Here is an 11,954-nt window from a genome sequence, read left to right on the forward strand (position 1 = left end):
CCCCCCCCCCCCCCCCCCAATCAGGCTCGGACAGGTCAGCCCCTCGGCGGGCGCAATTGGGCAAACCGGCGGGAGGGGGCGTGGATGAGAAGGGATCCTACCGGCGCTGCTGCTACTGCAAAGCGCACATCACATCGCATGCCGACGGGGGCGGGCGGGCGTGCGCAGCGCAAAACGCGAGGATGCGTGCAGGAACCCATGAGAGAGAAGAAGAAAAAAAAAGGAACCCACACGGAATGCATGCGAGATCATCGATCTGACCAATGGCGCGAGGTAAGGCTGCGTCCAGCGCGGCGCGGGGTTGAGCTTGCGTGCCAGTCTGTTGCTCATGGAAGGTGCGCACTCACCGAGAGAAGCCCCAATCGCCAGATATACGCAAAGGATGTCGAGTATTCGTTCACGCCTCTGCGCTGCCCGGATTATTTCTGGCACGTTCAGCGTCGCCGCGTTGCGAAGTATGCTCGACTTGTTTCGGGGTCCGGGCGCGCAGAGCGCCAGAGGCAGGGCGAGAGGTCGGTGGCTCTGGGTATAAAGCAGGACTAATAGAACTAAGACATGATACCGTCAATGGGAAAGGCCCAGAGCTCACAGACAGAAGCCACAGTTTGATAGCCCTCATCAAGGCGTGATATCTTCATTCTTGGCTCTGCATCCACAGGCATCGGCCAACCAACCAATCACAATGTCTCAAGCCTCCGAAGCTCTCTTCCAACTCTCCCACGAGAGGTATGTTGGCCTGATATTCCCCGTCTCTGCCACGAACGATGCCGCTGACATGCCCACGTGTCAAAGTGTCAAGCAGAGTGAGCCCTCGGTCATGCTCGATCGATACATCCGCACCCAGAGCAGCTCGGCACTGTCTGCACTGGCAACAACGGGCGTGGGCCGCTCCGGGGAGGAACGGAAGGCAGCCATCTCGGAGCAGCTTGCGCAACTGCAAGCTGCAATGGACGCAAAACGCACAGAGGATCCAGCGTAATACGGTCATCGACATATCGGTTAGAGGTTGGCACGGGCTCGACGCATTATGGGACGGGAAGACTTGGGAAGGCGTAGTCAGTCTCCGCTCATTGGCGTGTCCAAGGATAAAGAACGGCTTGCATGCTTGTAAATACACATAAACCAGAGGAAGCTTTGGTTTAATAGCACTTACATTTATCCTTTTTTGCTGTGGGATCGTGTTGGTCGTGATCCCTGCCAAAGGTTTGCAACAGTAACGGAAAAGTCGAGCTTCAAACGGATGGGAAGAAGTCAACACTAGGGTACAGTAAAATCTCGAACCTTCTTGCGGCAATGGTAGTAGTAGCTAGGAATAATGCCCATAATCTTGTGGTGACGGCTATCTGAGCTTCAGGTCAACGGCTATCTGAGCTGTGAGTGAATGGCACCCTCAGCCATCCCTGAGAGACCGCGAGGAAACGAGAAGGCGTTGAGCTCCCCTCCCCTGATAAGTTTGGTTTGGTGCAGCTGCTTCCGTGCCCAGGGAACGTGCCGTGGCCGAAGGGGTCAGGTGTTTGCGAGTGTAAACTCTGCCTCTTGGATCCCCCACGTTGCCTGGGGGGAGGTCCCGGGTTCGAGCCCCCAAGGGGGGTGGAACCCGGGATATCCCTTACTCACATTCTCTTTTTTTTTTTTTTTTTTCCCGGAATTAAAACAATCCTTTTGCCTGTTTGCAATTAGAGCTACCAGGCTGGCATTTGGAGCTCGCCATTTATAGGAGGGGGAGCCGTTAAATCTGCTGAGAACGCTTAGAAACAGCATTAAACGAGCACGTCGTCGGGCCAAAGGCGGAGGCGAAGCTACAAAGTCGATGCGGGGAGGCTGCAGTTGAACTCCCGACCGGTCGTGCGAAGGGCCATCATGTCCGCCACTTGACTATGGGCTACGTTGAAGACGCGCGGATGTATCCGTGGTGGCTAGGAACCTCTCTATAGCCTCTGTATCGAGTAGGCATCTACATCGATGTCTGTCCTCACTGGGCCACCATCTCGCGACAGACATTCTTTGGGCTGGCAGCAAAACAAACTGTGGGCACGCTGGCTGGCCCGCCGTATCTCCTTGTGTTCTTCTTTTCTTTTTCTTTTGTCTTTTTTTGCAACACCCTTCGACCCAACGTCTCGTCCCCTGCAGGGCGCCCGCCTGCAGCTGTGTGCTGGAACATGATTCCCACTGCCGCTCTTGCATGCAGCAGCTCTGCATGCAGCGGCTCCGCATGCGGCCCCATATACAAGGCCACATATGAGCCCGACCTTGGATGAATGGAGGGGCAGTGCAAAAAAAACGATAAAATCTACCCAAGCTACGAGGAAAGACGCTAGGACTACTCTAGCCCTCGAGAGCACCGAAATCACATATCAAGCTGGAGACCGTCGGCACTTGCACGCTCTGTCTCACCGCCTGCTCAATGCGGTTAGCCTGACAACCAGCAGAGCTCACAGTGCGAATGTGGTATATTTTGAAGAAGGGAACAACCATAACGAGCAATGGCCCATGGCTGGTTGGTCATCCCGCCGAAGTCCAGTTCACCAAATTTCAAAAGCCACACCTTTTTTTTTTTGCAAGTTTAGTTGGATTGTTAACCTAGGGCAGCACATGACCCTTTTGGTATATTCTAGCATACTTCTCTGTGTCGGCCACAACGTCCTGGTCCACAGAAAAAGGCGAGTACAAAAACAAAATGTCAAGAACGAGTGTGCAGCGTCGGCCAAGAACTGGAAAAGAGATGAATAAAACACGGAGTGAACCCAATCGCAAGCAGAATCTTGAAAAAGCATGAGCTCAAGAGAACGAGTGACAAGAACAAACAGATTATGCAACAAGGTAATAAAGATTGTAAGGCGGCAGGAGCAACGGGGCACGGACTACACTAAGCGGAAGCGGCCATGGATCCCGAGCCTTCGTATATACCGTGAAAAATAAACAGAGAAAAACAAAGGAGATGCTCGCTCGCTCCGGGTATGATCGTGTGGGTTGGTGGGAAAATGGAGTAAAAAAGACCTAATGGGTTAGGTGGCTGTTTGTATGACGATATGCCAAACGAAAGAAAAAAGGGTGTCGAGAAATAGAGACAAAGGACTCCGAGATTGAGGTACAAGTAGAGTAATAGAAGCTCGCCAAAAATGCGACCGGGGGCTAGGATCCACCCAGGGATGTCCCGACTGTACGGGTCTTGATGACACAAGAAGATATAGGCAACAAAAAGGAAGAGCGACCATGGGAGGTGGGAGGGGGTATATCCAGGAACATGCCTCTCCGACAAAGAACAAAGAATCGGTGTGCGTGCCGGGGGGAATACACAGCATCGAGGACCACAAAGAGAGTGTCCTCGACCATATTGACAACGCAGAACGAAGAATAAGTGAGAACCTAGGTAACGACTGGCGCCAACCAAACGCGGAACGGTAAATCGAAAAGGAACAAAAACAAAAAAAAACAGGCTAGGTCTTGTGTGGCCCATTATTATAATGGTTCGGCGCAAGCAAGGAGGGCTCAGATGATACATCACTCCTCGTGTAGACTCCCCATGGTTCCATGGTGTTTGCTTCCCTTCCTCCCGATCTTCAGCATGCTGAACCGCTTGCGGACGCTGCCCTTCGACGAGATGGGGGCGTCCGCTGCGTGGGAGCCGTCGCTGCCATACTTGTCTTCGGACCTGCGCCTGTCGATGCTCTGACGTCCGAGGCCAGGCCCTGTGCCGATTCCGTTGCCCGTGCCGGCGTTACTAGCAGTGCCCGAGAAGTCCCTCATCCAGTCCCCACTCTCATTAGACTCGGAGCCCTTGGATGGCGGCGGCGGGTCGTTGGCGGTCACTGTGGTTGTGACCGAGTAGTTGCTCTTGTCGGCCGGATTCGGTCGGAAGAAGCTCCTTCGGTTCGAGTTTTCCTTGCTGGCCACGCGGCCGGGGAGGCTCAGCGCATCAGTGCTGTTGCCGTTGACGGAACTCGGCAAAAATGGGGACGGCGGTCCGTTCTGGTGGCCACTGTCGCCGTTGACCCCAGGAGCCATGACCTCTATTTGAGGAGTGGAAGACAACGGATTGTTATCCTTCTTCCTTCCTCCGAGGAAGCTGAGACGTGCACCGCGGCCCTGGCGGAGCGACACGGGCTGCACCGTCGACACTTCATTTTGGCCCATGCTGTTGGTGTAGGTGTGAGTGTAAGGCGAAGAGCCCTGAGGGCGACCATTAGGCGACGTCATGTCCGTGGCAGATATCCTAGACCAGGTTGGCGACATAAGGGGACTGTTGTTATCCCGTACTGGCTGCGGAGGTGTGAAGAAGGCGATCTCGGGTGCATAAGTAGTCTCGAAGTCTGCGCAGAGAGAATTTGTTAGTCGCACGTCTGCCACACAGGTCCACCCATCTCTACTCTTTGTTCGCTCACATTGTTGAAGATCCGCATAGTGCCGGTTGAGGATCTCGTTGGAGCTCTTCTGGAAGGTCGCGAGGCATCGCTTCAGCATGATGGCGTGATCGACCAGTGCCATCTTGATGGCATTTTCCCGAGGATCCAACGGCACAGGTTGTTCGTTCTGACCCTCTTCCTCTCCTGCCCCGATGCCATCCGCATTTTCCACCGCATCCGGGGTGATGAGCTGCCGGTAGCATACGACGCTGTTCTCCGAGTTGGGATTCACCGAGATGCTGACGGCGTCGACAAGAAGCTGCGCCAGCTCCTTGCCGGAGTCGCCGTCTGCAATGCGCTTCTCCACACCCGTCATCTCCTGCGTCTTCCGTACTATCCGCTCAAGTGCCGTCTCCTTGGGCCCCAGACACACCTCGTGGCTCTCGACAATCTCACTCCTACGGAGGATGGTAGGGAAGGCCTCGGCGGTGATGTACACAACCTTCTCCGCGTAGTGTTCCGTTACAGGACCTGTGGTGCCGCGCTTGGACGAGACCGAAAACGACTGCGGGTGGGCCGAGACCAGGTATTCTCTGATCGCTTGGGGCACCCGCGCGCGCTGGTAGACGTGGTGATCAAGATCTCGGTGCGGACTGACAGCAGACACGATGAGGAACTGACCCTCGACGTCTTCCACGGCACTTTCTGTAGTCATGATCTGCGCCGAGGGGTACTGCTCCTGGATTCGGTCGGTAAAAGCAGAGGGTCGCTCGTGTGGGCCTCCTTCGTAGATGAACTGCTTGTCACGGACACTCAGGGGAAATCCCAGTCCGCGGAAGACGACCCTGTAGTACTTGGGCACCAATCGGTCGCTCTTGGCGATGGTGTCGTAAACGGTGGCGGTGGCCCGCTGCGTCCGTGCAAGCTTGGGGAAGTCAAAGACGTTGGTCTCGTACTGGGCCTGCAGCTCCTTGTATGCGGCGATGGCGCTGCTCCACGCGGAGCCGTCCTCGAAGTGCTTAATCATCTCAAAGTATATCTTCTCCTTGCGCTCGAAGTGAGACTGGGCAGGGAAGTCGGGGTCCGTAAGCGCCGCTGCCGTCTTTGTCGGGTCCCATTCGTACAGATCTGCGTGCAGGCGAAGCGCCAACCCAGCCTCGGCGTGGTTCCTAGCATCCACCTGCAGCTGGGCCAGCTGATGCACGTAGTTGATGAAAATCTCCTCCTTTTGCATGTCCCGGAGGAACTCCATCAGGCGCAGGCGGTGGATGAGATGTGAGGCTTCACCGGATCTGGATCCATCATCGCTGTGAACGGCAATAAGAAGATCCAAGAACTCCTCGACGGTGCCCATGAGCTCGCCGAGGGCGGCGAACAGTGGGTCACCCTCAACCTGTGATAGCGGCTCGAACCTCTCAAGCAGCTCGCCGATAAACAGCTTCTGCAGAATGCTCTCGGTGAGGGGCTTGGACTTGAGGTAAAGATCGAGGCAGTCGATAATCTCGGCCTGGATCACGGACAGGTCCTCGCTCAAGGTCCACTCGCTGACAATCATGGTCTGCAGGACCTCCACAGCCATGCGACGAAGGCCTTCGTGTACGCTCAGACAGAGCTCAACTATGGGCCCCACGAGCGTCGGCACATACTGCACTTGGTAGCCACCCATCTTGCTCAGGCCGTACCGCGCGCGCTCTTCGGCGGCAGTCTCCCATCCGATAGCCTCCCATGTTCGGCGAAGAAGCTCAGCGCCCTGCTCCCTAACGTCACCAGCAATTTTCCACACTGCGCGACGCTTCTGCTCAGGGAAAGTCTCGAGGGCGAGGGAGGGGCTGGCTACCAACTTCAACAGGGTCGTGAAGAAGATTTTCCACAGCTCCGTGCCAAAGTTCTCGGCCTCATCCGGCTCGGGAAGAAACGACTCGAGAAGAATGCCGGCCAGGTATTCGAGAGTCCTCATTGTGGACTTGTGGTGGAAGATGTGAACGCTGAGCCAGTTAGGGGGGAAGGCCTCCCCTTGGAGAATGCTCATGTGGACACCAAGAGTGCTTTCTACGACAAGACTCAAGTCATCGTCGCATAGCTCGAGCTGCATTCCACTGGGTGCGTTGGACAAAGCCGACAGGATGGCTGACAGCTCAATCAGAGACTCGTCGAAGCTGGCAGTCTCGGTGATGGGCCGGCTCAGGAAGGGATATTGGGTGGGGAAGAGAAGAGAGAGGCGTTGGTTCGATTTTCGTGGGGCGGCTTGGAGGGCAGCATACGACTGCAGGATCTTGGGGATGTAGTCCGGGATCTCGGGCCCAAGGTGTTCCACCTGGCTGGCGAGCACCGAGCAGCAGAGCCGAACTTGGTCCTTCCATTGGTCCGTGACCTCCTCGGGGATACCCCAGTGCGGCGCAATCCACCGGACGGTGTTGGCGCTTAGGACAGACCGCTGTTCGGGATGTGAAAAGACCTCAAGCTTGGAGTAGTGGATGATCAAGACGAGCTTGTAGAGAACCAGCTTGCCCTTGACCAGCGAGCACGAGTCCATAAAGTCGATGGCGATGTGCATTATCTCCTCTGTGGTCAGGAGACCCGTCAACTCCGGGAGCCAGGTGTGAAAATGCTGCACTGCCAACGTCTGGTTGCCGACAAAGGCAGGCAGCGTGCTGCGCATCATGGAATCCAGGGCCTTGAAGATGGCTTGCAGATGCCTCGTGAAGCCAGGGGTCGAGCCCGTGAGGCCAATTCCAGCCTCCTTAGCCTTTTGTTGACCTCGGGCATGCGTGATGAACTTGAGGATGTGACGGACGACTTTGAATGTTGCCCGGAGTTTCCTTGCTGTCTCAGGGTCGCCCGGCTTGCTCAGAAGCCTGGTGAAGGAGCGCACCAGGCAGGCGGTTGCGAAGGGGTAGTTGAACCTGTTCTCCGCATACTGATCGACAAGTGGCCCAAGGTTGAAACGCCGGTCGTGCACAATGTCAAGCACCCTAACAAGCGCCGTGAATACAAGGTCCTCGTGTTCGTCGTTCCCGGATAACTCAACTAGGATGGCAAAGAGGGCGTCGAGGACGTCGTTCAAAAGCTTCACAATCTCAATCTCGGGAACGAAGATGAGCTGCTTCAGGACGGTGGGAATATCTTCCTTGGAACAGTCCTTCCACCTGATCAAGCTGAGGATTATGCGATCCTGGGAGAACTGGGTGCTGCACAAGTAGGTGGACAGACGCAAGACCGCCAGGGGACTCGCGAACTCGGACTGCGAGGGCTTGACGCTCCACTGCAGCGAGAGATAGCCGCCCTTGGCACCCGCCATTACCTGGCTGGGCTGCGCCGTCGCCGTGTTCTCGTCGTACTTGTACAGCAGCAGCGAGTGCGCCCCGTCTCGCACAAAGGCCTGCTGGTCCCAGAGAGGCATGTGCGCCACAGCAAACGGGGGATGCGGCATGTCGGCAGCGAACACGACCATGTGCGCTGTGGAAACGTCCTGCGGGTCCAGCAGCAACCTGATGGTCTGGTTCCAAGCCCCGCCTCGCTCGACGGCAACAGTCTTGAATGCACTAAGTCCCTCGCTGTTGGAAGATGGGAAGATGCAGTTGTCGATCCGCACGCCGTTCGGTTTCCGCACCTCCAGGGTAAGCTGCAGGTTGGTGGCGTGCATGGAGCTGGGAAGAGAGCTGGCGCCGCCGCCATACTTTGAGAGCAACGTTTGCTTTGAAAGCGCGACTGTGTCGATCGTGACATAGATGTCCGACCGCGGTTTCGTGGGTGCGCCCGAAAATCCCATCTTGTTCGTTTTGCACACTCCCGAGAGCAGCGTCGGCGTCGACTTGATTAGTGAGTCCGCGTCTGGGTGGTTGAACGACCTGAGAGTGACCTGCAGTCGTTCCGAGCCCCTCGACTTCTCTAGGTTGTTGCTCTTCTTCTCGACGAGCTCGTGAATAAGCGACTCGAGATCACCAGCTCCCCCTACAGGGTTGGTTTGCGACGCTGAAAAAACGCTTATCACGTGCTCGACCTCCTCTTGCTGCTTCATGATGGCATTAAGCTTCATGACACCAACTCCAACTGTCCGATCAGCTGTCAGGTAGGATGGGCCGTCTTGCGATCCAACCGTTGTCTTTGAGGTTGCGGTTCCGGGCGGTCCGTCCAAGCTCTCCCTCCCCCCGGTCGGCGGTCTTTGGTCCTGCTGTTCGGTAAGGGGGTCAAGCCTGCCACCCCCCCTAGAAAAGGCAGACCTAGTGCTCTTCCCAGCCCACATCAAACTCCTCCGCATAGACTTGTTGCCGCTAGAGAGCGGGGGTTTTGCGTGGTCTCTTCCGAATGACGGAAGCGAGTGACTCCCTGGGCCCGAACGGGAGCTGGGCTTGCCCGCGGCGATCTGGTGTGGGGCTCGAACTTTGACGATCAAGAGGAGTTCGGTCTCGGCGGCGGAGGGGATGTCGCCAATGTCTGCGGAGGAAAGATCTGAGAACAAAGCGCGGAGCTGGCTCGTTCTTGTGAGGCCACCGATGTCACCACCGGGCGGGACCTCGACGGTATAATTTTCCGACAACCTGGTTAGCTCTCCGGCCGCGTCCTTCTGCGCCACATAGAAGACAAGACACGGGGCTTCAGTGGACGAGCCGGCAAATCCCTTGATGTCAACCAAGAGGTGATGCAATGCGGACGTCTCGGTGTGCGGCTGGGGGGTTTCGTCGAGCATGCTCATGACCGACTGCAGCCTTGTAATCTCGACGACGGAGTCGTCGCCTGTGAGGACGCGGCCGCGCTCACGCGGGTCGCGGACTATTACTTCGCCGCCGCACAGCTTGTTCACGCGGACGAGATCCCATACTGTCTGCTCACGAAGGCGACCATACTCCCAAGTGGTGAGAACATTGTGTAGAAGCTGCTGACGCGAGAAGTTGAGTGTGGAGATGAGCTGGGAGAGCCGATCCAGCTTGTGGTACTGTCGGGACAGAAGCAGGCCGTGCAGGTTCGTGGAGTGCCACTCGCGCAAACACGAGGCAATCTCGTCGATTAGAGGCTCGGACTCCGAGGTCGGGGTTTCGTCACCGATCTTGAGCATCGGCACCGGGGCCGGGGGCTTGGGCGCGCCAGGCTCCCGCTTCGCGGGTATCGATAAACGGCCATCGGTGACGGTCTTTTTGCTTCCCCCGTCTCCCTTGTCGGGAATTCCTATGGGGACCTCGGGTGCCCTAACCTTGTCCCTCTTCTTCTTGGTCTCAGACGCATCAAGCCCACCCTTTCCCGAGTCACTCCCGAGAGAGATTGGCTCTCCAGAGGCATCGACGCCCTCTTCGCTGGCGCCGTCCTCGGTGTCGTCCGACTCACCCAGGAGCTCGCGTACCTCGACACAGCTCCGGGGAAAGATGCCGCTAAAGACGCGAGCCTCTAGGGTCTGGCCCTTGACCGAGGTCAGACCAGCAAGGAGGCTGGGTGGCGCGACGAGGTATCCACGCAGCCAGTTGCCGTCTGGCGTCTCCTCTATTATGTAGAGCTCATCTCCAATTTCGAGTGGGAGGTCGGCCGGGTTCGAGGGCGTAAATGGATACGTGGCAACCGCGAAGGCTATGCGGGGCAATGGGTGCCAGGGCATCGTGGCCGGTCGCCGGTCGCCGGGCACGTACTCCGGCGTGCCCCGGTTCTTCGCAGGCGGCGACGGGGGAGTATCCGAGGCCGGGCGTGTACGCGGGAGAGGTGGGCGGGTAGGGCAGGAGAGCGCGTGAGGCGAACAGGAGTCTCGGCGTTGACTGCGCGGCTCAGCCGTCGGATTGTTCGAGGTTCGTGCGACGCGGTGGGCTCAATTCAGAGTCAGGGTCGCAAACATGGTCGAGCAAAGTCTGGCGGAAGGGTGAATGGAAGGTGAGCGTCGGCAGCTCAATGAGCGGCAGGGATTAATCCAGACTGCGCGTCGGGGATGGCCAGGATTAGCCGTGTTAATTTTGAGATCCTTCGGTGCCGTAGGTCCACAGGCGATCAATAATTGTGGTAACGAGTGTCTTTGATGGAGTGGCATACAGAAAATGTTGAGCGAAAGAATCGAAGGGGGAAGAAAATCCCAGAGGCGAATCTGATACCAGCCAGCACGATCCTACCCCTGAGCTGGCGAGACAGCCACGGCAATAAAAAAAAACGGCCTAGGAGGTGGACGGCGGCGGTGGTGTGGGTTGGGTGGGCGGGTGGTGGTCGTTAAAAGTGGGGGCGGGCGGCGTACTTGCGTTCCCGTTGGCTGTTGAGGCTCGTTTGGAAAGCGATCGTCGCAGGAAATCAATTCTCTGCTTCAGCAAGCAAAAAGTTCCGTGATGGCCGTCTGCGCAATTTGCCGTTCCTTGCAGGGCTGTCGATTGCCTGCACCAAAGGAATGGGTGCCAAGGACAGCACGCATTTGGCCCTGAATTCCAGGCACCCGAGTTAACAGTGCAGGCACTCTTTAGGCTTGTTCCCAGGCTTGAGGTGATGTCTGACAGCTCAATCAACACGCTGTGCTCCATTCTTAGTGCGCCCCACGGGGACGACCGCTTCAGCCTTTGTGCTGCACCTCCCTGAGCGAAGCTCCACCAGGGGTCAATGGATGGGGCACGACGGGGCACCCCATTTGATCCCGGCACCTGCAAATGCACTATACCGCAGTGGTCCACAGAAGCCACCTGGGGTCTGCACAACCTCCATGTGCTGCTCCGTGTGTATTCTCACTCCTCTGTCGAGTCCTCTATTGAGTCCTCTGCGGGCAGTCCCTTCAATTTCTCTGCGAGATCCGGGGGTCTTGTCAATGGGGAAATCGGCTCGCAGCAGCCTCCGCAGATACCGTAACCTAGCTGTGCATCACAGACGACAGGGAGGTTCTAGTTGCATTCACATCCACGATCTAAGAGCAATGCCGGCAGCAAAAAAGCATGGACTATGGCACGTCTGTGCGACAGTTATGCGAACTAGCTTTCGGGCCCAATTGAACCCCTTGTAGCTGAACGGCACTATCGGCGCGCTCGGATCTCGGGACATTTCTGGGCTGCTTTGGGTCACATTCGTTCTCTACGTATTTGGGAGAACGGACGTCCTGGCCCAGAGCAGACGCCAACACGCCAATACCAGACCGCTCCTCTCCCCGAGGAGAAGGGTTGCATGGGATATGGAGGCACATGTCATCTAGGTCCGAATGCAACCGACATCGCCTCGTGCTGCCAACTCGAGGCACTTTGATCTGGGGATATTCATCCCAACAATGTGGTGTTTCCCAAACGACGCTGCTACCAGTCTGTTTCTCCTCATTCCTCCAGTGTGTCATTTTTTTTCTCCGAGAGTCCGTGTACCCACCCCCATCGCCGCCCATTTTCGTCCGCCCCCACCACTGTGCATTCAACAACACACGTGTCGCCGTTACGGTTCATAGCGTACAGCACGCAGCCGCACCACGCAGAGAGAAAAGAGTGAGAAAAATGACCGTTTGAATTGCAATGTTTAACGACTTGCGTGGATGAAAAAAAAAAAAAAAAAAAAAAAGACGCAACTCTGTCGCTCTTCGTCCAGGAGGACTAGAAAGAATCCGACAGGTCAATGCGACAGGAGGGTGACACGATGCGAAGCGCTGGCTTGGAGTGTCCCTGTGGCGGGACGTTTGTGGCTAGA

At 56.8% G+C, this 11,954-nt stretch overlaps 2 protein-coding genes across 2 annotated transcripts; one reads left to right on the forward strand and one right to left on the reverse strand.

Annotated features, from left to right (window-relative positions):
- The first annotated feature begins 309 nt into the window (after positions 1 to 309).
- GGTG_06436 (hypothetical protein) lies at positions 310 to 1,167 on the forward strand. The gene is made up of 2 exons (XM_009224253.1): positions 310 to 726; positions 793 to 1,167. The coding sequence occupies exons 1-2, from the start codon at positions 683 to 685 to the stop codon at positions 977 to 979; spliced, it is 231 nt and encodes a 76-aa protein (XP_009222517.1). The 5' UTR covers positions 310 to 682; the 3' UTR covers positions 980 to 1,167.
- A 1,363-nt stretch (positions 1,168 to 2,530) lies between these two features.
- GGTG_06437 (hypothetical protein) lies at positions 2,531 to 10,438 on the reverse strand. The gene is made up of 2 exons (XM_009224254.1): positions 4,383 to 10,438; positions 2,531 to 4,310 (listed from the first exon to the last, which is right to left on the reverse strand). The coding sequence occupies exons 1-2, from the start codon at positions 9,925 to 9,927 to the stop codon at positions 3,502 to 3,504; spliced, it is 6,354 nt and encodes a 2,117-aa protein (XP_009222518.1). The 5' UTR covers positions 9,928 to 10,438; the 3' UTR covers positions 2,531 to 3,501.
- Between the last annotated feature and the right edge of the window lie 1,516 nt (positions 10,439 to 11,954).

The sequence above is a fragment of the Gaeumannomyces tritici genome, assembly GCF_000145635.1.
Source record: "Gaeumannomyces tritici R3-111a-1 unplaced genomic scaffold supercont2.3, whole genome shotgun sequence".
NCBI lineage: Eukaryota > Fungi > Ascomycota > Sordariomycetes > Magnaporthales > Magnaporthaceae > Gaeumannomyces > Gaeumannomyces tritici.

What these genes read in the sequence shown, in the direction of transcription:
- GGTG_06436 (XM_009224253.1), top strand. Translation starts at nt 683, where the DNA reads ATGTCTCAAGCCTCCGAAGCTCTCTTCCAACTCTCCCACGAGAG. An exon ending in TTCCAACTCTCCCACGAGAG is followed by an intron (nt 727 to 792) that starts GTATGTTGGCCT and finishes CACGTGTCAAAG; the next exon opens with TGTCAAGCAGAGTGAGCCCT.
- GGTG_06437 (XM_009224254.1), bottom strand. Translation starts at nt 9,927, where the DNA reads ATGCCCTGGCACCCATTGCCCCGCATAGCCTTCGCGGTTGCCACGTAT. An exon ending in CTATGCGGATCTTCAACAAT is followed by an intron (nt 4,311 to 4,382) that starts GTGAGCGAACAA and finishes CTCTCTGCGCAG; the next exon opens with ACTTCGAGACTACTTATGCA.